Source organism: Lactuca saligna, chromosome 2 (genome assembly GCF_052625555.1).
Source record: "Lactuca saligna cultivar CGN05327 chromosome 2, ASM5262555v1, whole genome shotgun sequence".
Classification (NCBI taxonomy): domain Eukaryota; kingdom Viridiplantae; phylum Streptophyta; class Magnoliopsida; order Asterales; family Asteraceae; genus Lactuca; species Lactuca saligna.
This window is the reverse complement of record NC_136418.1, coordinates 18218063-18244400: the sequence shown is the minus strand read 5'-3', so window position 1 is coordinate 18244400 and position 26338 is coordinate 18218063. Positions and strand designations below refer to the sequence as shown.

Below are 26338 nucleotides of genomic sequence, written 5' to 3'. Positions count from 1 at the left end.
ACAAATGAATGAGAAAATGACATGTAGAAAAATGATTGTTATTTATTAGGATAATTTTTTTAGGTTGTTTTATCTTATTTTTTTTGACCCGGTTGATAAATAAATAAAGATTTTTTTCATTTATTTATATGCAAGATCGATTATTGTGTCGACTTTTTATAACTTTAAATGTATTTTTATATATTTCCCCTCATTTAAAATTTTATATTTTGACAACTTACGCATTTTCTTTATTAAATTCAAACTTTCCAAAATCGGATTCTAATCATAACCTACCAATTTAATCTGCATTAATTTCATCTATAATTTCACCCAATTTAAATATGTTTTTCCCTTATATATATATTTTTAATGATCTCGATTTTTTCCCTCCAAAAATATGTTAAGCATTTATTTATTATGCGTTCATTTATCAAATTTAAATTTTATTTTCCTTATATCCATAAAAATTTTTATTTTGGTAACATATGTGTTTCCTTTATCAAATATAAACTTTCCAAAATCGGATTCATTAATTTCATCCATAATTTCACCTAATTTAAATTTGTATTTTCCATATATAAATTTTTTTAATGATCCCGATTTTTTCCCTTTAAAAATATTTCAAGCATTTATTTTTAGATAATGTTGCCTCTTATAATTATTACTTTCCTCATATAAAATAATAAAACTTACCAATATGCCTATATATTTATATTTAACTTTTATAACCAACATTAACACAAAAACAAAGTGATGGATTCAAGTGACGATTCATCTTCTTGAAGAAAAAAAAAGCTAAAAGTCTTGTCTCGAATGTTTTACCCATCAATTTTTCGTCTAATTACACTAATTTAATTATTTATGATTTTTGAAGGTACTCATATGTGACGAAGAATATTGTTCAGCTAATAAAAAGAGAAATGTTGTGTACAAAAAGGTCATTCAAAGATTATAGATATTTATCGATTTCAATGTATCTTTTACACATTTCAATAATACCAATAACCATAATGTTTTTTAATAATTATTATGCGATATCTGTAGACATTTGTACGTTTTTCATGTGTTCCCCCACGTTTAACGTGGGTTATAATCTAGTATTATTATTATATTCCAATTAGGGTTATCTAGGACTTCCTTGTGCCACTATATAAAGGACCCTAAGGCCTTCATATTTCAGCCACTCGATTCCATAAGGGATAGCTGAAAATTCAAGACTCCCCTCTCCTCTCTTATAAGTTTTATGTCTTTCTAGCTTTGTTGTGAACCACTAGAGGCACGGCAATTGTGGTGCTTGCTTCCAAGGGATCTACAAGAAATGTATGTGATACGAAATACTCTTCTAGGTGTTTTCAAAAATTACCTAGGGTTTCTAGGGTTTCTTATTTAATGTTCATAGATATAGGTTCAATAGTGAAAACATAGATCCTTTAGGTTGCATGTTAACTTAAGGGTTTTAAGTTTATTTGTTTAACCTAAATCCCATCAATTAACACAACCAACATCCATATTGATCTTTAAAATCTACTAGCGAAAGTGATTCATCATCAACATTTTCATGAATTAGAGTGAAAACTTTGAAACCTAGATTTTATGGTGCATACGTTCCCATTCATGTGAATCTATCATATCCAACCTACAATCATAAGACAAGGTTTATGACAAAACCAAATTCAAATTCAGCTTTCCTTTTATGGACTAAACTTCGCTTATTCTAAATTTCTTGCCCTATGGTAGCACAAGGGCCTACCAGTGCTTCCGTGTTGTTAAGCAGCTCACCCATATTGATTAATGTACTTTCACTGAAAAATATTTTTTTTTCTTTTTGTGTTTAAATGAAAAAAATAAAACTCATAAGCATTGCCAATTCAATGGGAAGGTGCACATAAATAAGAATGTGTCAATCAAACACATGAGGTTATCAACATGAGGTCGCGTGCTAGTGATAACAAAAAGGTTTATTGTTGATTGAATCATGAAACTCTCAAGATCAATACGACTCACACTGACTTTTTGACATATGAGTTTTCTCTTAGGGAAAATTCCTTGCCGGCTAAAACAAATATTCAAAAGTTCGAGTGGATTCCCGATAAGAAAACACTTCATCGAATAGGTCACAGTTTATCGATTAACGAAAACATCACAACTCCAATTCTATACGTGCTAGAGTAAGAATACTATTTTACTCCACATTTCATGAGGTGTTATAAACCTTCTTAGTTTGAAATGAGTTTCAAGATACGATTTGTAGTTACTAGAGTATGACTCTAAAACTTGATTGGACAAAGTATGACTCATCTATGATCGACCCATTTCCATCAATGTTCGATTCCTCTTCTTAGTCATACAATTGCACTAAGATGTCCTTTAAGGATCAATTGTGTTATAAATCCACAATCACTAAGAAGATCATAAAACATGATAGTAAAGCATTCTCCTTTCTTCTCAGATTAGAGTATCTTTTATCTTTCTGCCTTATTGATTCTTGTTATTCGTCCTGCTACTCTTTGAATTTTTTCAAAATATCAGAATTCTGTTTAATCTTATAAACACAACCATATTTACCGAAACATCAGTAAATCATGACGAATAGAGTTAGTGTCCTTTGAGGTGGATCTGAATAGTCCATATCAACACGTACTAGATCTATTAGTCCTTCACTCGATTCATATAAACATGTGATCAATAAATTAGTCATAATTTTCGAATGAACAAGATTCTCATATACTGTAAAATATAACTTGTATAACACCAGGTTTATTTCTATTTGGTGATTAGATTTCTTTTCACTTGGTCAATCATGACAATACCACCCACGATATTATAAGAATCAAATCATCAATTAATATTGCTAATATCAGAAATGTAACCAACACTTTCATACATACCATTTCATGAAAATACAAATAAGGCAACCAAAATTTCACTTTACTAAAAACAAATGAAAATTTGGAACTTGTCCTTACAACACATAAAATGAAAGCTCTGTTTCTAGACATCTCCGAAGAGTAATAGCAATCTATTAAATTATTCCAACTCCTTAGTAGTAGCTCCAAATTCTAATCTTCGAACCATGTGACCAAAGTCCATTTCTCATGATCAGATTTAGCTCACCTTGCTCAACCTTTCTTCTTTCTCTTAGCTCCTTTAATATAATCAAATGTGATCATCACATCATGTATTAAGGGTCGATGAATAGGAACTTGTTAAAACAATGGAGTTAGACAATGGATGTACCTGAAGTAGAGTCACACAACCTGAGTTCACTATCTACCACATCTTTCAGGTACTTTGGGAAGCTTTGTTTCCAATGTACCTTCAATTGGTAGTAAAACAAATGAACTTTTAGGGGTCAACACATGGAACGATCCCAGAACTAGCCATTTCTCTTTACCATATGATCAAACAGTTTGATCTTGGATGACCCCTTTCCATTGGGAAAATAAATCTTTTCTAGACAACCATTTTAACCATTGTCAATGTCCATGGAAATCTTGGAATTAGACCCAATAAGCATCTATGATTTAGATATGCTCTTAAGCATTTCTACTTTAGCAACAATCAACATTTGGGTCAGATCAATTAGGGTCATGTTGATATTCCTCATATATAAGTTCTCAATAAACTAATCATATGTATTTAGAAGCGAGAGAAGAACCATGTCAATAGCTTTCTCCCTTGGGAAAATGAAACCCATTCTATCCAACTTGTCAATGTACGATTTCTTTTCAGAACATGCATACACACAAAGTTTCCATCTTGATGTTTACATGCCAATATGGATTGAGTAGTTTTAAATCATTGAACTCGAGGAAAATGTGACGTTGGGGGAGTAACAGGAGACGAGGTGGAAAAGAGATGATGTCTTAGTCCATGATGTCCTATGGAAGGGAAAAATAATTTCACCTTAACTTGAAATTGGAAGACCATCTCTAGAAGATTGAGGGAAATTATTTTCATAAGAATGAGGAAGACCATTTCTTTCTTCATAAAATCGTTTTTTAAATAGGAGAAAAAGAGAATTCAAGTTGAGTTTGTTGATTTTAATCCTTTATTATTAACCCATAAGTTTAAATTAAGGCTAGGATACATATTTTCGATTCGAACTTTGAAAAGGGATGCCGTAATCAAATTCAAATCTATTTTAGGTAGGTAGGGCTTTTACCAATTCCAATCTTATGAAACTCCAAGATATTTTGAGATTCATTGATTCTCATTAATGGCATGTTTAGTCGTGGTTTATGCTCTCACTTTTGTCATTGGGATGCCACATATCACAAACGAGATGTGAATAACCATGCAAACCCACTTGACAAACTTGATGTCATTTACCATCTCATATTGATGTGTCGGTTAACCACACATGCTCCATCAACAATGATAATCTTCAATAAGTCCATCATATCTCTTTATAGTCACTATTAGTGTGTCAGTTAACCACACATGCTCCACTAATGAAATATAAGGCATGATGTGCGTTTTCATGGATTAACATACTTTGCACATTTTTTCTAAAGTAACTAAGAGTGGGATTTTAAAATTACTTTAGTTACTTTATATCATTATACATATTAATGAGATTATGTCCTATCAAATCCGTTAGGCTAACGACCCTCCACCATACAGGAGATCGGTGGGTGAGAGTAGACACCCATTTAATAACCATTTTATAGGTCACTTCCTTATACCCTCTTTATTGCATGGTTTCGTGAATGAGGCATACTAGCAATTTGACTGACATTTCTTACACATATAATATATTAAACCTTTAATTATATATAGTATAAAGGGTATTTTAAAGCATTTAAAAATACAAGGTTTAGTCTTTATAAATTAAAAAATTTAATTTAATTAAATTAAACCAATTTATGGATTTATTAATTATCTTTTAATTAATCATTTAATTAAATTAATAATAAGATCCATAAAGATAATATTGATTAATCTTATAATCAATCATTATCTAGTCTAAGATTATGTCCTAACATTTAGGGTTTTATTTAATTACCTTATATAAGCAAAATTTGGAATTGGCAGATTTCGTAAGAGATAATTACCAAATAACAACCATATATATCAAGTTAGGTAGAAAATATGAAATTATGGAAATACTATGCTCACATCGTAAGCATTAAATCTCACATCGTGAAATCAGTTTGACAGAAAACAAAATTCTGAATTTTACTGTGCTCATGTCGTGAACATTAAATCTCATGTTGTGAGATCAGTCTGATAGAAAACATTTTGTTTTGTTCAAGTTCAAGCAATGCACATTCAATTGTTACACAACTAGGCTCTGATACCACTGATGAGTTTTACATCTAATAACATGGATAAATCCTTACACACTTAAGGGTACATGCAACCTAAAGATCTAAGTTATAACACTATTGAAGTAACATCGTATTGAAAAAACAAAAACTAGAAAACCCTAGGTATTTCGAAATTTAATAAACAAGTTTAGGGTTTACATACCTTGTTGATTGTTGTAGTAAACAATCAAGAATCCTTTCTTCCTTGATTTTGAAGCTAGAACCACAAGTGTCTTGCCTATAATGGTTCACACCCAAAACCTAGCAACCAAGGAGACTTGAAGAGAGAGTAGAAGAGTAGTAGAAGAAGAAATTTTGGATTTATCTTCTTGTAACATAAGCTAGAACGAAAATCAAAGCCAAGAAGAGTTTATATAGGTGATAGGAAGGTAGAGGATAAGGCAGATTCTTTTTTGATAACCCTAATCCTCTTGCTTCCTCCCTAAGGCATTTAGGCTTCCTTAGAGCCCAAGAATACCTCCAATAACCATCTAGAATTCGTCCGCCTCCATGGGAGATTCTAGAATTGGTTAATGTTTAACTTTTAACATAGTCACCTTTAGTCCTCCTACTTTTAGTTAATCCAATTAATCCCAAAATTAATTCTAGTTAATTTCTGATTAATTCTTAATTAAAAGATAAAATTTCTAATTAATATATATTATTCTCATAATATATTAAGAAATCATTTATTTCTATTTATTAATCATATAATAAATCAATAAATCAGTCTCTCTCTCCCTCTCTCTAAAAATCATCCTATTCAATTACCAGGTTTGAGGGCAACCCAAAATGACTTTGTTAATATTTCAAGTATATACCAATTTTATTTATTGGCTTAGACACCTATTCCAACAATGACAAGATATGCCATGAAGTGACTTGATATGCCACTAAGTGACATGGTATGCCAACAAGTAACGGGATATGCCACTAAGTGACAAGACATGTCATTCAAGAGGTGGATGCGCCATTCAAGACGTGGATGCACCATTGAATAGGAGGATGTCCCACTATGGAGAATGATGCGCCACCAAGGTTTATGGTGTGCCATCATGGCTCCTAATGCGCCACTCGAGTGTCAAGTTCACTAGGATGCTCAAGATTGTCTAAATGTTGCTTTGAAGAAAGAAGATGCTCATATAAGTTGTTCCATGTGGCTGACGCACAATCTTGATAGCAGATGTGCCATCATTATGCGCCATTGTGATACATGAGGCACCATCATATGTTTTGGTTGATGCTCATGAGGTTGAAGATTCTAAAAGCGCCCGCATGACATTCCATGATTGGTTAGAAAGTAGGGCATCCCCTAAATGGGCTAATTATGATGGGCTTAACCCATCATAATTATTGTTTCCCATGCTTCCCTATATATATATATATATATATATATATATATATATATATATATATATATATATATATATATATATATTCATATATATATATATATATATATATATATATATATATATTCATATTACAATCATTTGTAGTAGCACATAAGTTAAAAGGGAGCAATCATTGTGAGGTTGAGTGCACATCCTTTGGAGCAGTTAGTAAGCAAGAGAGATTCTTTTGTTTTGGGAGCGCAAGTGTGGTGTAACCTTTGTGTGTGATTGTAATTGTTCTTGGAAGTTTAATAAAATCCTCTCTCCCTTGTTCGCCCATAGATGTAGGACACCTTGAACGAACAACGTTAAAAATTGTGTTCACTTGATTTACATTTTTCAGAAGTTTTATTTCTGCAGGTTCACCGAAGTTTGTTTTGATATTTGTCTTAAGTACTTAACTTGTTTTGTTGTTATCCCAACAAAAATACTTTTTTTTATTCAGGTTCTTCAAGGATTGAATTGGCCTCTATCGAGATTCATATTTTGATTACTGTATAGGTGAATATAGACTTAGTGATACTTTAAATATGGAGAGCCAAGAGCATTAGAATTCAAAGGATAAGAGAAGTAGAGAACGTAACAAGCAAGAAAATAATTAATTGAAAACACCAAAATGATTGAAAATTTGAGAATGAAAAGTAATCGAGATAAGCCTTTGATTTTGACACCGTTGTAGGTGTAAGAAACACTTAATTTCTTCCTTGATCTTGGCGATTCATCAAGAACACAACAAGCAAGAAAATAATTAATTGAAAACACCAAAATGATTGAAAATTTGAGAATGAAAAGTAATCGAGATAAGCCTTTGATTTTGACACCGTTGTAGGTGTAAGAAACACTTAATTTCTTCCTTGATCTTGGCGATTCATCAAGAACACAACAAAATATCTTACCACTAGGGACGGAGAAAAGTGTTGCTAATACTTAATAAAACATGGCTAATTTGCAACGACAAGTCGCTGCAAATAGGTTGCCCTATTGCTTTGCTTTGTAGCAGATACTCAAAAAAGTGTCGATATTAGTTGCATCGCGTTGCAGTTGCCGACGTCGCTATTGATATTTGTGTACATTGGTCGACATTTCACGGTGACCATTGTTGGGTTATTATGGATTGCGTCAATTCTATATATTGTGTATAGTCCATTTTGTGTAACGGGTTGGGCATGTCCACCCGGTGTTTTAATGATTAAGGTTTGACTATAAATAGTGCATGCATGCACCGTGTTTTGAAGGAATCACATTGTAACCCTATTGTGCCTTTACAGTAGTAGTTCTTTATTGAACTCTTCTAAGTCATAGATTATAATCATTAAGCACGAATTTTATCTTAATTCTTTGTGTTTGATGCTTATTCATGTTCTTGAATCTATCGATTGACTCATTTTTTGTTCTAACAATTGGTATCAGAGCAGGAGATTGTGTAAATCATACGCAATTCTTCTGTCGAATGCTATTAGGGTTTTCCGCTTTTATTGGATCTGTTCTAGCCATCTTCATTGTTTTCATTGATTATAGACGATGACTCTTGATCTTTATTTTACCTTAACCTCGATTTCAGTTTTAGCACATCTGGTTCTTACAGGTTTTATTGAATCAACAAACATGAATGCAGAAGATCCTCATACTCTTTTCCTTTAACCTATCCAATAGTATTGGTTCCACAACCAGAATCCCTATTCTATATCCACAAGACTATGAAGTATGGGCGCTACACTTTAAAGACTACGTCTTGGGAATAGAAGATCATGGAACAACAATATGGAAAGCAATGACGGAGGGTACTTTCATGCACATGGGAACAAGAAAAGTTATTAAAACACAAGCAAAACACAATGCTGTTTTCATTACTGTTAAAGACATCCCTCGGGATGAAAAGGATAAATTGCTAACCAACATCAAAGCAATGAGTATTACAAGGTTTGCTCTACCTCCAGACTCATTTCGTCTGGTGAGTTCCTGTGAAACTGCGAAAGAAATATGGGATAGGTTAAAAGAGTTATATTCCAGTGATGCAAATCTTGAACATTCTGTTCAAACATTGCTTCACTCTGAGTATGGTGCTTTCACTCAGAAGTCTGATAAAAATCTTGATCAGACTTTCAATCGTTTTAACCATCTTCTGAGTTGGTTGCTTAAGTTTAAGATCAGACGTGAAGTCATAGAGTAGAAGTTACCTTCATGAACAGCTTGATATCTGAATGGAAATCTGTTCTATCTACTGTGAAAGCTCATGAGCAATTCAAGAACTATTCTTTGGCACATCTTGTGGGAATAGTTAGATCACATGAAGATGAGGTAACAAATGATGGAAAAGTTTTTTCTGGAATGGGTTCGTTGGCTCTTGTAACAAAGGGAAAAAAAGGTTTCTAAAGAAGGTTCGGAGTCTGATCTCTCCGATTGTGAACTTTCAAAGGAAGAATATGCTTTGATGGGGTCTAATCCCAAAAGGTTCGCAAAAAAGAACTTTGGTTGTAACAAAAACAGAAACTAGCAGGGGAGTTACAGCTCAAAAAAGGTGAATGATGAGAGTATCAACAACTCTGAAAAGGAAGAAGTAAAGAAAGAAAAGAAGCTTATAGAAGACTCCGACTATGACTACAACCATTGTCATGTCAGAAATCATCTAGCTAAGGAGTGCATGTTAAGGAGAATGAATGAGAAAAAGAAGAAGATGATGATGAATCTTATTATCTCAGAAAGCTGGAGGAGATTAAAAAGAAGAAAAATGCAGATGATGCTAAACCTGCTTTGATTGTGCAGGAAGAAGATGACGAGTTTGGAAGATTTGAAGTTTGGTCGATAGAATTGGAGGATGAAGAGGTTCGCAGAACAACCCATGGCAAGAGCTTTTTTGTGAAGGTTGATGTCCCTGAATACGAGGGAAAGTGCATGATGGTTCGCAATGATGCTTCAGAGCAAAGAGGATATGCTTCAGACAACTGCTTTTTTGCGAAACCTGTTGTTGAACTGATAAGCGAATGTGAGAAGGTGATAAGCATGGTACATTCTATTCTCGAATCTATAAATATTCTCGTTGCTCAATATGAAACTGAATTAGATGATTTAAAATTTACAGTCTCTAGTTCCAGTGATAGTCTAAAAAGAACCTGTTTCAATAATACTAACTTAACTGATTAACTCAGCAGGGTTACAAACAAAGTGAAGAGGGGCGGATGTGGATTGAGAAGTTAGAGTCGGATTTATCTAGGTTTAGGGACGACTTAATTTATTTGCAACGAGACAATTTAGGGCTTTTGAAACAACGGAATATTTTTTGTTTGATTGCTAAACGTCTTTAATTTAATATCACTCGGCTGCATATTGATTGTGAAATAAAGAAGCATATACGTAAAATGATTTTTCCCTTTCTCGAATTGAAAGAGGACAAAATCGATGCAGACTATTACAAATGAGAATCTATAGTCTCCTCTGACAATTTTTCTTATCCTTACAAAATAGGAATAGACAAAATTGAAGTTTACATACAGTCCAAAGAACACAAAGAAATGTTAAAACAAAATTTAAGTTAAAAAGATAAAGAGAAAATTAAATCTGGTAATGTATAGAAATTTGACTCTTTATGAAGTAAATTGAGTTCAGAAAAAACACTTAATGTTGAAAATGTGTTTGAATTTGACGATGATAGTGACATGAGTGAGATCTATATGGAGGATGAGGTTGTTTGTTCAGAATTTGTAAAAAGTGAACCTGAACCTGCGAAAAATTTGATTTCTAGAAATTCAGTTAAGTATGTTCACATTTTTGAAAATAATTCAAAAGTTTTATAAGAAAAGTAACTGTTTTTCCAAAGGTTCACACAGTTCCAAATCAAGTTTTCACAACTTCCGGACTGAACAAAAATCAATCCATTGAATTATCGTCCCTCGTAGAAGAAGACAATGCTGATGGGTGCAGCGGATATTTTTGGTCTGCCCCATAGAAAACGCAGATGAAACCAAAGGTCTTTCTGAAATGACCTCTTGGAGAACGAAGGGAAGATATGTGGCAGAATCTTTAAACAAGGTCCATTCAAGCTACGAGAAAGGAAGTCCGAGTGGAACCAAAAATGTTCTAACTGATACATCATCCAAACAGACCAAAACTCCTGTGAGAGAATCAAAACCAAGGGCTAGTTATCATAAGTCCGATGAGTAAGTTGCAGCTCAGAAACGTCAACAAAATGCTAGATATAATAATAATCTAAAAGAAAGAAAGCATTTCTGGAGATCTAAAAATCCAAACTTTGTCTATCAAGAAAGATCTGAAAAATTAAGTGCGAAAGTCTCTTCAAATCAGAATCCTAAAAGTTTTCCAAAAACCATGTCTACTTCTCCACCTATATAAAAAACAAAGGTTTTCAAAAACCCATATTTTCAAAACAAGAGAAATCTTTTGAGAAAACAAAGCCTATTTTCTCTTCAAAATCTAAAGTTTCTCAATCTGCCAACGTATTGAAAGATATAAAGGGCAAAGGAAAGATTGTTTCAAAGTCAAAAGTTCCTTTCAAACAATCCAAAACACATTTGAAAAAGACAAAAATGCTAGAATGGTCCCTGTAGTATGTCAAAACTAGTAACTTTGGTCCAAAATGGGTTTGGGTCGCAAGGACGGTCCAATAGTTTCGTTTTGTTGCGAGTTTAGTCCAATTTCCTATGAACTTTTTTATAATGACAGATTTGCCCCTTATTATTTTATTTTCCATTTTTCTTTTATTACAACAATTAAAAATCTCTCTCTCTCTCTCTCTCTCAGCAGTAAAACCCATCTCTATCACCCTCACCTGCAAATAGAAGGTGCTTTCTTCTTGAACACCATCTCTGTCTCTATCACTTTCACAACTGCAAATCAAACACCATCAATTTTCTTCTTGATTCAAACCTACAAATTGAGAGTTTTCTTCTTGCTTCAGACTTGCAGATATAGAATCAAACAAAAGCTCATCACCACATGTTTATTGTTTTTCACTATCTCCTGTTCGATTATACATGATCTAAGAATGAATGATCCAAAGAAACAAAAAAAAAAACAAAAACATTCATTGCAACAAAACACACACACACATACTTCTTAGGATGAAAAAGCTTCACTTTTTGGGTTCTTAGCAGACCGCAAGAGACCATTCTAGAAACAATAAAAGGATATCCAATTCGTTTCTTTCAATTATAGTTTCGGTCATGTAATCGAACATCATGTCCACATCTGAATAACCACTCCATATCTAGGTATATATTAGAGCTTCAATTTTGTTTTCTGTGTTTTTTTGGTTCTAGAAACGAAAACCACACAGAAAATCAAGGGTTATTCTGGAACTTTTCCCCAAAAAGCTGTGTTGTTCTTGAGTTCTAGAAACAACATCAGAAATCTGTTTGTGTATGTATTTAGAAACAAAATCAACATTTGGTGTTAGATTTGATGGCTTTCGATACCCGACCCTTCCCTAATCACCGATTAATAGAGATCAAAGGGTGGATGAACCTGTTTAATTGAAAACCTCCATCGATTGATTACAGATAATAAGCACAAAATCGGATTTTCAAGAAGGAAACAATTCGGAAAACCTTCTTTAAATCTAGATACCCTCTGCAAAGGTGAGCGACATTCTAGATCTATAAGAAAGGGGAAGTGAGGAGCTGACGGTGAGCTTTTGATATATATTTGATTTGAGCATGAGTAAGGATGATTGCTTAAACCTTGATTTCTGATCGTGGTGTTGGTGGTTGATTTATGGTGGCTGGAAGGAGAGATGGTGGTGAGGAGTTGGGTTTTATGAAGAATACGAGGGTATTGAAGAAGATGATGGTGGATTAAATCTTTGGGTATTGAAACTGGAGAGAGAGAGAGAGAGAGAGAGAGAGAGAGAGAGAGAGGAATAGAGAGAGAGAGAGGGAGAGAGAGAGATTTTCTTTTTTTTCTTTTTCTTTTTTTGACATCTATAATAAAAAACTGAAAAACGGAAAATACCAAGGGCAAATCTGTCATTATAAAAAGTTTTAAAATTTTTGGACTAAATTCACAACAAAACGAAACTATTGGACCATCCTTGTGAGCCAAACCCATTTTGGACCAAAGTTGCTAGTTTTGACATACTACAGAGACCATTCTTGCAATTTTGTCTTTGAAAAAGGATGAAAAGAAGGTTGAGAAAAAGGTTGCCAGGCAACAAATCAAAGATAAGTAAAGAAAAACTTCTTTTAAAAGGAATCCTCAAGATAACAGGATCGTTGTTTTTAAAATCATAAAGAGAGACAATTCCAATTTGATTAAACGATCTTACTTGGTTAATGAAGAAATTACTTTTCCCGTTTCTGTGCAAACCTCACGTGGACCCAAAAAACTTTGGGTTCTTAAATCTCTTTGATTTTTGTAGGTGATTCGTGGTAAGCATTTTGACTCCGATTGGTACATTCATAGTGGCTGCTCGCATCACATGACGGGAAGGGAGGAAGAGTTGAGAGAGTTCAGATTGCTGAAAGATGGAGGGAGAGTCCAATTCGGAAATAACTCACTTGGTGAAATTAAGGGATATGGAATGATTACGAATGGGGAATTTTCCATTCCACGGGTAGCATACGTGGAAGGCCTGCAACAAAACCTAATAAGTGTTTCTCAATTAGTTATAGGTACTAGATTAAAAGTATCATTCGATGATGAGGGATCTAAGATTATCGAAAACGAGACCAAATCAGGGCTTCTGAAATCCAAGCACAAATGCAAGATATATCAACTAAATCTGAATCATATCAAAGGAAAGCCATCCATCTACCTTCTTACGAAAGCATCTTCAGATGATAGTTGGCTTTGGCACCGAAGGCTCCTGCATCTCAACTTCAAGGACATCAATAAAATCGTACTTGGCGATCATGTGCGAGGACTTCCACTCTTGAAGTTTGATAAGGAACATCTTTGTGCAGCCTGCGAACTAGGGAAGCAGACTATGTTGAGTCATCCAATAATCGTGAACACCAAAGTGATCGAACCACTTGAACTTCTGCATATTGATCTTTGTGGTCCTGCGGCTATTGAAAGCATTGGTGGTAACAAATATATTCTTGTAATTGTTGATGATTTTTCTAGTTTTACCTGGGTAAATTTTATTAAATAGAAATTAGAAGCCACTGCCAAGCTCAAGTATTTCATAAAGCAGATAGAGCTTCAACTACGAAAGCCGGTTCGCCACATTCACAGTGACAATGGTTCAGAGTTCAAAAACCAATGCTTTGAAGAATCTCTGACTGAAAAAGGATTAGCTCACAACTTCTCAGCTCCTTACACTCCTCAACAGAACAGGGTCATTGAAAGATGAAACCAGTCTTTGTGCGAGGCTACGAGAACCATGCTATCATTTGCGAATCTGCCACTTTACTTCTGGGTTGATGCTATTGGAACTGCCTGCTTTACACAAAATCGATCTCTTCTCAATAAACGATTTTCTATTACTCCTTATGAGATTTTAAATAATAAAAAACGTAATGTCACGTTCTTTCATGTTTTTGGTTCCAGGTGCTTTATTATTAATTCTAAAGAGCGGAGGAACAAATTCGATCTAAAGGCTGATGAAGGTATTTTCTTGGGATATTCTCTGACTTCAAAGGAATATAGGGTTCTCAACAAAAAGTCCAAAAAGATAGAAGATACCTATTACGTCACGTTTGATGACAATATTTAAAGAAGTATCAGAAGGCTGACAGTCAATTAAATGAGATCTTTCCCACACCAAATGAGACGAGGATTCCTCTTTCCTCTCTCTATGAGGAGTTCATGAACCTATTTGACGAACTAGAGAAGGCGATCTCTTTGGAATGCAAAGCAGCTGATAATAAGGAGGATGAGTTAAAGAAGCTCATTGATGATGCAACAAAAAGTCTTGAAAACGAGCCACAAAATCCGAAAGCTCCATAAGCTACGAATGCAACATTTCAGGGGGAGGGTTCTACTTCAACCTCCACACAAAGTGAATCACTGCAGGGGGAGGATTCAAACACTGAAATAAACCTCGAAAGTCCAATCCAGGGGAAGAATCGTATTCCGGATGAAGAGCCACATCCATCATTCGAGGGGGAGAATGAGATTATAAATGATGATTCTGATGCTTAATCGGAATTTGAAGACATGAATGCTGAACAGGATCCAACTTATGATCCAAATTACCCTCCTTTAACGAAATGGACCAGAGATCATCCCAAAACACAAGTAATCGGAGAAACATCTTCAGGAGTTCTTACGAGAGCACAACAAAAAGCGAAGCAGACTGCATTATTCTCTCAAGTGGAGTAATTCATGTTCAATTCATTTATCTCCAAATTTGTGCCTAAAATGTTAAGATTGCCCTTGATCATTACGATTGGGTGCAAGCAATGCAGGAGGAGCTCAATGATTTTGAGCGCAATAAAGTCTGGACACTGATACCTACTTCGAAGGATGTATATATTGTAGGTTTAAAATGGGTTTTTGTAATAAGGTTGACAAATAAGGTAATGTGATACGAAACATGGCCCGACTAGTCGTTAGAGGATAGTGTCAGGAAGAAGGCATAGATTATGAGGAAACTTTTGCACTGGTTGCAAGACTGGAATCAGTTCGCATCTTCTTGGTGTATGCATCTCACAAGAACTTTGAAGTGTATTAGATGGACGTCAAATGTGCCTTTTTGAATGGGGAACTTGAAGAAACAGTATATGTGGGACAACCACCATGGTTCGTAAACGAAAAGTATCCTAACCACTGTTACATTTTGGATAAAGCAACCTATGGTCTGAAGCAAGCTCCAAGAGCCTAGTATGAAACTCTTACTTGATTTTTAAAACAGGCTAAAATTAAACAAGGATCAGCGGAACCAACCTTCTTTCACAAGAAAGATGGTGACCATTTGATGATCGTCCAAATTTATGTTGATGATATCATTTTCGGATCTACTAATCCTAGATTAACTGTTGAGTTCCGAAAGTTGATGGAAACTAAGTTTGAGATGAGCTCAATGGATCCGATTAATTTTGTCCTCGGTTTGAATATAAGACAGAGTCAGGATGGAATCTTTATCAACCAAGAGGCTTATACGAAGACCTTACTTGCGAAGTTTAGAATGGTGGGAGATTTGAAGGTGAAGGTTCCAATGGCATTCGGAACAAAACTAACACCATCATTAGACAAACCAGTTTTTGATATGAAACTCTATCATCAAATTATACGTTCATTGAGGTATCTAACTGCTAGTCGTCCAGACATCATATTTTATGTTTGCTATTGTGCCAGGTTTCAAGCACATCCTCGCAAACCCCACATGATTGCTGTCAAAAACATCTTCAGATATCTTAAACGAACAACCTCTCTCAAAATTTAGTACCCTTCGAGCTCAGGGTTCTTTGTGCCAGCGTTTTCCGACGCTGATCTTGGAGGTTGTGGTCTAGATTGAAAAAGTACATCGGGAGGATGTAAATTTCTTGATGGAAAACTCGTCAGTTGGCAATCTAAGAAACAAACTTGTGTTTTTCTATCGACTGCTGAAGCTGAGTACATTGCAGTTGCCTCTTGTACCTCATAATTTATCTGGATACAAAGTCAGCTTTGTGACTATGGGATTAATATGAAGCGAATCCCCTTATGCTGTGATTCTGAAAGTGTCATTCGCATCTGTCACAATCCAGTGCAACACTCCAAGACCAAACACATCGCACTGAGGTATCACTTCATAAAAGATCATGTGGAAGATGGAAATGTCGAGATTCACTTTGTTAGATCCGTTGATCAGTTGGTCGACATCTTTACGAAAGCCTTACCTGAACAAACATTTATCCGAATTCTTTAAGGCTTAGGAATAATAGAGTTTGAATCTGTTCCGAAACTACCTTCGCATTAGTAACATATTGGTTATACTGCGAATTGGTGCGAATGCTCATAGTGATTCGTAGTCCACTGTTCATGTTGTGAATTGGTGCGAACGCTCGTAGCGACTCGCAGTCCACTGTTCATTCAGAGTTTCGGAACTTCTTGTATCGTTTTGTATATTTTGTTTGTTGCTACTAATTTGTTTATGTTTTTATTCCTTTTTTAGAAAAATCCAAAATACAAAAATATTTTCTTTATTTTCTTTTCTATAGGTATATACTCTTGATGCTCTCAATTCTGAAAGAAAGGACAAGTATAAAATTCTGAAACTATGCACTAGTTAAGTGTCCTTAGAAGCATGTTGCTGCATGTAGTCCAAAGTCTTTGAGACTCTATGTTTGAAGCCTTAATGAATTGATAATACCAATCATTTCTTCCCAATCAGGCTAACAATTTGCATAGGTCATTGAGCTACCTTACTCTTCTCATATTGAGTTAAGAGTTGATTGCTTGGTTACTTTCGTATAGGAGAAGTAAATTTCTCTTCGGAACCACCTCCCACTCCTTCTCCATTATTTTTGTTTCCATGAACGTAACCCTTGAGACTCTAAGATATTACCATTGAGGTTTATGGTTACACAACATCTATGTTTATGATCTTAAATTCGTTATCACCACGAATTGAGTGAAACCCAAAACCCAACACAAATTTCAGAATTGACGGTGAAAAAATAAAATGTTCTAGATTTTTCACCATGGAATTCACCAATATCCACCTTCGTGGTTAGTACCTTGAAATCTCCTTTTATTTTTTTGTGAGATCTTAATGAAATGTTCTAGACCTAAGACGTTTCTTCCCATAAGTTCCAGTTTTTATTTTTCTTGAGATTTCTTTATTTTATCTGGCCACTTATAAAATTCCAAAGCATACTTGTTCTTATCACTACACTGGTTAGAAAAGTACTTCTTTCGAACGATCGGACTTATATTGAGTTTCAGAGTTTGGTAGAAGATGAAGCCACCCTTTCGCCTTATTAAAAAGAAGCCTTTCACTGTTTTTCAACAAACAGATGATCGTCATTCAACGGGATACCACACAGACACTTCAGAGTCTCTCTTGACTCTGGAGGAAGAGATCGTTTCCCGGGATCCATCTGCTTTATTTCCATTAAGACATTACTTGAATCTCATATAATTATATTTATTTATTTCTTTATCTTTGGCACACTCTTGCACGAAGATCCTTGTGATTTTGAAAAGTCTGGTTAGTTGTCCAAATGGTTATTTTTAGATTCACAAAACAGGATATGGTGATCAATTGCGAAAGTGTCCAAATGAAATGGCAATTTTTATGGGATAAGATTGCTCTTTAGGCGTGTGGAATTTCAAACTTTGCCTGACAACATGCTGTCCGTTATGCCACCTGACGTCACAACTGTCATTTACATCTTTTTAGATGGCTTTTCTGTAATTTAGGATTACCAACCACCGGATTTCTCTCACCTATCATACCGTATAAAAGGATTTCGATGCTTCGTTATTTGTTACCACTTTCAAAGCTCACGAATTTCCGGGCGAAAAATTGCTCTCTACTGTTCATCATCTTCCTTACCAAGCAAGATTGGCGGTCTCTTCTGAAATTCATTTCGTTGCTGAGAAAATGGCTCAATCAACTCAGCTTAACATCAAGGCTAACCAGAATCTCATCCTAGACCTGGATCCATCCAAGTACGATGCCTTTCTCTAACAGCTGATTGAATGCCTGCGACATTCTCCGTTGGCTACAGCTCTATCAAAGACTGAGAATGTTCCATTTTCTCTTCTCTCCAAGGCTTACTCCACTGCTCATTAAGAAGCAAATACTGCCATAGTTACTTTCGAGCTGGAAAATCAACAAACCTCCATCACAAAGTCAAGATTCAGTCGATTGATGGGGTTCCCCTCCGATATGGATTTGGTCGATCCAAAGCTCATCCCCAATTATGCCATTCTGGAGATGTTTTACCAGATGGGTTACCATGAATATCTTGATGTGGTCTCTAAGTTCAAGAAGCCCAACCTTCCACCCATGTGGAATGAGCTATTTACCCTAATTTTCAAAAGCTTCTCGGAGAGGGTAACTAGATCCGACTGTGCTAGTAAGATGTTTCTAACTATCATGTATGGTGTCTATTCAGGAGTCAATTTGGATTATGGGTCAGTGATTAGGGCTGAACTGGTCCAGAGTACACTTTCTGCAACAAGGCATAACGACATTTCATGTGCACGTTTTTGGGCAATCATTGTTTAGAGGGCGATTGCACGCCTCAATATTCCGGTGATAGAGGGTTCGATAATTGCTGCCATTCCCATTTTCCATACTTTCAATGTTATTTTGTCGGAAAGTTCATGGTTTACCTTCATCAGGTCTATTCTAGAGACGATGCTTTGCCATGTTCTAGCAGACAGTGTTGTCATCACTGAATATCGTAGACTACCAGCTTCTGGTCCTCGTCTGTTGACCACTGCCACACAATAGGTTCTAGAGGATGCTGACAAACCCAATAAAGGAGGCAAACGAAAAGCAAAGGCAGGACCCTCCGAACCTGCTCAGACTCCAAAGAAGAAAGTAAAGCGAGCTGATCGCAAGTCGAGAACTCCAACACTAAGTGATGAGGAGGATTCGTAGTCTAACACCATCTCTGACGTTTTCACACAAGAGGAAGTCCAACACGAAACCGTTGACACAACTGATACTTCACATACTATGGTTTCTGAGCCATCAACAATCAATCCAGAGGTAACATTTTCAATGCCCCAGTCTGTTCCTCTCACCGATGACTTCTTTCAGAGCTTTACTCCTCCTTCTTCCCTTACTTCCACTACTACACCTGTCACAATTGCTCCATGTTCAACTGTCTCTATAGGAGTTTCACAACCACAAGCCAGTATTGGACAATCCACTCCTCTGTTCATAGACTCAACAACAACAACAACAACAACCACCACCACAAGACACCTCCAGTCACTGTCAACATGTTTGATACGAGGGCAGGTGCTTCAGGTGTCACTCTAGGTCATGATTCATCTCACATCTCACCTCTTAGACAAGTTGATTTGGACACTATTTTCGGTGATGATGGCGACGATTTTGGAGATTTCACTTATAGTCCTTTTAACATTCGAGAAGAAAGTGATGATGACGCTCCAGTCACTAAAGGGAAACTCAAAGCATCAATGAGAAGTTGGATTCTTTGCTTGAGTCCACCAAATCCTCCTCTAACAGTGAATTTTCTTAGGATATTGTCAAGGCATTCCTTGAAAAACTTACCAAGGAGCATGCTACAAATCTTACTCTCACCAACAAGGCAGTTTCTGATTCCGCGACAACTTGCAAGGAAATGACCGAAAAAGTCGATAAACTACTTTCTGATGTTACAACGTTCATGGGTGATTTCCGGACATCCTTCTAAACTAACACTGCCAAGGCAAATGAAGTGATCACAAGCCTTACTACAAGGTTCGTACTAAACTTTAGTCTGATCATACGACTTTTGAAACTTCTATCACTTCCAAAATAGACAAGCTTCAAGAAGATTTGGCGCTTGAGAACATAATAATGGATGAGCTTGCCGTTAAAACTGAGAAGGCGAAGGTTCTCTCGCTGAAATTGGCTCAAGCGAATTCGCAGATTGATGAGCTTAAGTCCGAGAAAGCAGTGATGAAGAGTTGCATTGCTGACGTGAATACTTACTTGACCAATATCATCGAGACTCATGATTCTCTTCTCACGGTCTCTGTAAGGCAACATCTGGCTGATAAGCTTAAGCCAATTTTCTATATGCTTAACAGGCTTGAGGGTGTTTTGGAGTCCGACTCACTTCTGAAACAAGGGGAGAATCTGTCAAGCAACCTGCCACTCAGAAACCAGCCGACACTACTGTTGAGCATGATCAAAAGCCAAAGTCGAATGTTGATCCGAAGGATAATGTAGCTTCGGGATCAAAAGGAAAGGAAAATATCATCGATGATGATGATGAAGAAGAGAAGATGAAAATGCAAAACTTAAAAGGAAGTCTCGTGATCAAGAGTTGGATGCGAACTTGAGAATTGCAAGGGTGGAAAAAGCACGTAAAAAAGAGCTTCGTGATGCTCAGATTTCTCTTGAAGCTAAAAAGGCTCTATTTCTTCCTTGAACTTTGGATAAAATCCTGAACGAAACAGTTGACAGCCCAAGTATTCATTGGTTAGAGTCAGTCATTTCTTTCGATCTGGAGAACACTTTGGATTCACAACTCGATTTTCCTATTACTCCGAAATCCTTCTTGTTTTGGTGTTTTGAGAGAATTTCGAACACTCTAGATTCGAATGAAAATGTTAATAAGTCCCTTATTGCATTCTACCTGAAGCATGGTAAGCCCCAACACACAATTAGAGTGCAATGAAAATAAAAGTTGTAAAGGTGGTTGGACCTGTTAAAACCGACAGCTTCGTCAATGCCAAGTTTAAAATGGCTCGAGGTTCTTAGAGTTCTTAGAGCTGTGAAGGTGGTTGGACCTGTTCAAACGAACAGAAGTATGAACCCATTATGGCACATATCAAGAGAATGTTGGTTTCATACATCCTTGAAGTAGGAAAAATGGATGCTGAAATTGCATCTGTGCTCCGAAAGAAAACAACGATGCTTCCTCAAGCTGTTGCGAAAGATATTAACAAGATGAAGTTGGGGAAGATTGAAAAAGACAACTGGAGTGTTATGTTTCAATGAGGTTCGAAAGAAAGTGGAAATGTTCAGAAATGTTTATATGCTTTGCTTTATAAACATCGGTTCTCCACTTCATGCTTGAACTATGTTTTGGAGATCATTGGGAATTGTAAAGTGAATGATGACGCTGTGAAGAAGTGCTATTCGGATATGATCAGATGGTATATAGCAGTTCGCAATACTCTGCTTAGTCTTATGCCCAAGCTCTTCAAGACTCAGAAACGAACACAACCGTGAAGAGTCTCCTTCCATAATTGACACAAAGGGGGAGATTGTTGGGTTATTATGGATTACATCAATTGTATATATTGTGTATAGTCCATTTTGTGTAATGGTTTGGGCCTGTCCACCCGATGTTTTAATGATTAGGGATTGACTATAGATTGTGCATGCATGCGCAGTGTTTTGAATGAATCACATTGTAACCCTATCGTGTCTTTACAGTAACAGTTCTTTATCGACCTCTTCTAAGGCATATATATTATAATCATTAAGCACGAATTTGATCTTCATTCTTTGCGTTTGATTCTTATTCTTGTCCTTGAATCTATCGATCAATTCATTTTTTGTTCTAAAAACTGTTGTCGGATTTCTCATCGTTGCTATTGACATCACTACCAATGCTTTTTTTTTTTTAAATTTGAAAATTGTATTTTATGTAATTTATATTATACAAATGCAGAAATAATAAAAATACAAAATACTAATCTAGAAAATTGCATTACATAACCGATTGAATAACATAAAACAAAAGATATTAAATTACATAAAAGATGTAATCCATACATTCATAATCTTACCATTTTATATTTTAATTTGTTACACAATAACATCTTACATAATAACATCACCAATAACATAAAACAAAGGTTACTAGTCATCTTCATCGTCGTCTTCACCGTCGCTCATCTCATTGTTTTGGTTGACTTAGCTACTAAATGATCGAATAATATCTCTTAATGCCGCTATAAACGTTAGATTTTGTAGAAGCATTAAGATTCGCCTACAAAGTATATAAGTTAAAATAACAAACTAAGGAAAAACAAATTATTACTTAACAATTAAGTAATAAACACATTAAGTAATAAACAATTTAAAAAACTATAAAACTACCAAATCAAATAAGTCCTTAACAATTTAAGTCATTGTCAATTTAACAAACTATAAAACTATAAAATCAATTAAGTCCTTAACAATTTAAGCCATTAACAATTAAACAAACTATAAAACTATCAAATCAGTTAATTCATTAACAATTTAACAAACTATCAAACTACTAAATCAATTAAGTCCTTAATAATTTAAGTTATTAACAATTTAACACACTATTAAGCTACAAAAACAATTAAGTCCTTAACAAATTAACAAAATACCAAACTAACAAATTCATAACAAATGCATTAAACCCTTAACAAATTAGTAAAGTACCAAGTTACCAAAGTCCATAAAAGTTTAACAAGTACCTGAGTTTATTGCGCTGCTTGTGAAAGAGAGAGAGAGCACTAGTACCCATTACGGAAAGAAGTGCCAGTCCGTGGCAAGAGGCATGTGGGAGCTGGGAGGTGGCTGATGTTGGTTGTGTTGGTAGTCTTCGTTGACGAAGACCGCAGTTGATGCTTGTTGGTGATCGGAGCCGATGAGGGTGGAAATGATATCGTTGGTGGTAAGTGGCGTGGTGGTGGTCCTTATGGTTGATGCGGTAAGTTGGGTGGTGGTGGTGTGATTTAAACACTTGATTTTCTTTTTAATTTCCATCAAACACTCATAATCGTCGGAGAATCGAAATAGAAGAAATAGATGGATCGTATGCAGATTCATGGGACGGGGACGAACTAAATGGATAACTTTTGACGGCGTCGCGGCGACAATAAGGTATAATTAGCAACAACGAGTAAATGAAATTGGAAAAAATTGTTCGTGGCTATTTATGTCCTTAGTATTAGCAGCAACATAATCGTTGCTATTGAAAACGTATGACAATAAAGTAATAAACACAACCCGTTGATCTATGTATTGATTTAACGGTCATAATTGATTATAGACAATGTCACACAGATTGGCACCGTGCTGTAAGCTTTAGCGACCACGCTAGACGTGTCCGTTTTGATTTCGACGCTAAAGATGATGCGGCTAATGCTACCCTTTCGTGTTGTGGAAAGGAACACACTTGCAATCTTGTTTCCCGCTAAGGGTCCTCTAGTTCGGCAATCCATTTAATTTTCCTAATCGTTTTCTACTTTGGCCCTTTTACATAGAGTATGAAGCAGACGTATAAATTTTGGGCCCCATAAAACCCTATTCACATTCTGAAAGTGCAGCCCTTAATTAAAGCCAGCCCTAAGAGAAGTAGAGAACCAACACTAGAAATGGATCATCTAGCTAGTGATCTACACAAACAGCTTTATGTGAACAAGTATATTGTGTCACCAGCTAAACGTAAACGGAACAAAAATTGTCGATATCAACCATATAAAAACCTGTAACTTTTAAATTGTAGGACTTATAATATATTAAGTTGCAAACAATATAATGCATTGACGAACAGTGCAAAAAAAATGAAGTGGTTACTTTTAGTTTAGAAGCTTGGCCTCTTCCTCAAGAAACATAGTACTTTTTTGTTTTACCTTTCTTGTGTACTCAAAATATATTGCTTGTTTGCTCCACATTTGTAAATCCAGCGCCCGACTTGTTTTCAGTTAATAATAGGATAAACGCTAGAATCCGGCTGATCAAGCAAAAGTAGGGTTTCCATGTAAGAGTCGACAAAAAATGAACCATAATCTGAATAAAATGATGTATACTTGAAGACTTTCGAACCAGGTTCATAGAAAACAAATGCAGTTGGTTCTCCAAACTCATCATGGGTTTCCATTATTGGTCCACCACTCTTCATAAATCCCAAAATGTTTATTAATGCATATGGCGAGTTAATAATGAACAATTTTGTAAAAGAAACCGGAACACCATGATTCATCATCCACACAACACAGTCTTGTTTCTCGTTGTTTGTAGTACTGTATTCAACCAGCGCAAGAGAACCCCTTACCTTAGAAATGGAGAAATTTGATGAGGATTGATGTGCAAAACAATTTGGTAAGTCTATCAAGCTGATTTCTTGGGTAATCAAATCAAATGACATAATCAGCTTATTTTCACCGAGACCATCACTATAGTCATCGAGCGGATAGTAACCAAACCAATAAATGAACTTATCTATAGCTACCCGACGCCATGTAACTGAAACCGGTTTATCAGGAAGTTTGCTAGAAGGAACTCTCCAAACAGCTGTGCTCAATGTAAAAACCTCAACTTCCACGCTAGCCTTACTTTTCATATCCATGCCAAGATTTGAAATTTTCACAATCGTAGGGTCACAAGTGATGGGACATACACCAAAACCAAGAACAGTGTGGAGAAACCGCCAATGTAACACACCAGGCACAACTATGCGAACTGACTTTCTAATCGAAGGATTCCAAAGAGCAGCCATCGTTATTCCAGACTTGTCTAAAGAATCATCACGATAAGAATCGTACAAGCACAACAAACCTTGAGAGCTACCAACAACACGTAAATCCTTGTATGGTTTAGAAAGCCCAAAATTCTCGTATAGTTTAGGAAGCCCTAGAACAGTCGGGTCAATCTCTTGTTTCGCAAAAATTGACTTTAAAGCCTTATCATCGACAAATGAGACAATTTTCTTTCTAGTCCCTAATCTTGATGGGTGCCACTCATCATACCATACAAGAAGACGGTTCAGCTGAGTATGGCCGACACTGTGAGCAGCAATAAACTCGGAACTGTCGATCAATGCCTTCCATCGTTTTGAGACAGATCTGAATTTAAGAACTGGCTTAACTGGAAGTCTTTTAATGATTTGCACTTGAAGTTCAAAAGGTAAGTAGTCTGACATTTTTGTTTCTGGAGTTTATTACGGATGTATGAATTTGAAGGGATTATATAAAGGGAAACATAAGCGTGAATGGGAGATTTAAGATACTATCATCGGGCACATGGAGCGTTGGAACGTTTTGATTACTGTTAAACCCATTAAACGGAACTCGTATTAATGGTTTTGTTTCTGCTCCCAACTTATAATAATAACAATAATAATAATAAAATGAAATTCTTTTATATTCTTAAAGTTTTTTTTTCAGACATATTTTTATAATTTTTTTATGTAACTCTATAAATACTTTTTTTTTTCTTTACAGCAACTAAACCCCTAGCTTAGATGTTAAGTCCATTATAGGGATTCACACCCCTTATAGGGAAATGTTTCGTTCTCCTTCCAAGCTGATGTGGAAATGTTTCGTTTTCAAGGCTTTCGTAAGACGAGATACTCACGACAAACTCGAACCTCGAAGTGAGCGATGTATTTTCATCGGCTACCCGCAGAAATTCTTTGGATATCTCTTCTATAGACTGAAGGACAATGTTGTCTTTGTTGCGAGGAGAGGAGTTTTCCGAGAGCGAGAACTCATAGTCCAAGAGGACAGTGGGAGGCAAATCGAGCTTGAAGAGATTCAAGAGTCGATAGATGAAGGAACCTCCACCTCTGGCACTCAACCCGAGGAGGAAACGCCAGTTGAACCAATTGATGAGTCCTTACCTCTTAGACATTCTGATAGAGTTAGAGTTCAACCCCAGTTTTATGGTTTTCATATTACTACCGAAGGGGACAAGTATATTAGTGATGGTACACTAGTAAATCTTGATGAACGTAATAGCTATAAGGAAGCCATGGCAGGCCCGGAGTCTACAAAATGGAAAGAGGCGATGGATAGCGAGATCCAATCCATGTATGATAACCAAGTTTGGAATTTGGTTGATCATGTGCCCAAACGTAAGACCGTAAGGTGTAAATGGATCTTCAAGAAGAAGACCGACGTGGATGGAAATGTACACACATATAAAGCGCGATTGGTTGCGAAGGGCTTTACTCAAACTCCCGGAGTTGACTATGATGAGACCTTCTCACCAGTTGCGAAGATAAAGTCTATTAGGGTAATGCTAGCTATTGCCGCATTTCATGATTATGAGATTTGGCAAATGGATGTCAAGATCGCTTTCCTTAATGG

At 35.8% G+C, this 26338-nt stretch overlaps 1 protein-coding gene across 1 annotated transcript; it reads right to left on the bottom strand.

Moving 5' to 3' along the window:
• Positions 1-23949: 23949 nt before the first annotated feature.
• Positions 23950-25170, bottom strand: LOC145029566 (putative F-box protein At1g47790). The gene has a single exon (XM_078978070.1). It carries the CDS (start codon positions 25168-25170, stop codon positions 23950-23952), a length of 1221 nt encoding a protein of 406 aa, XP_078834196.1.
• Between the last annotated feature and the right edge of the window lie 1168 nt (positions 25171-26338).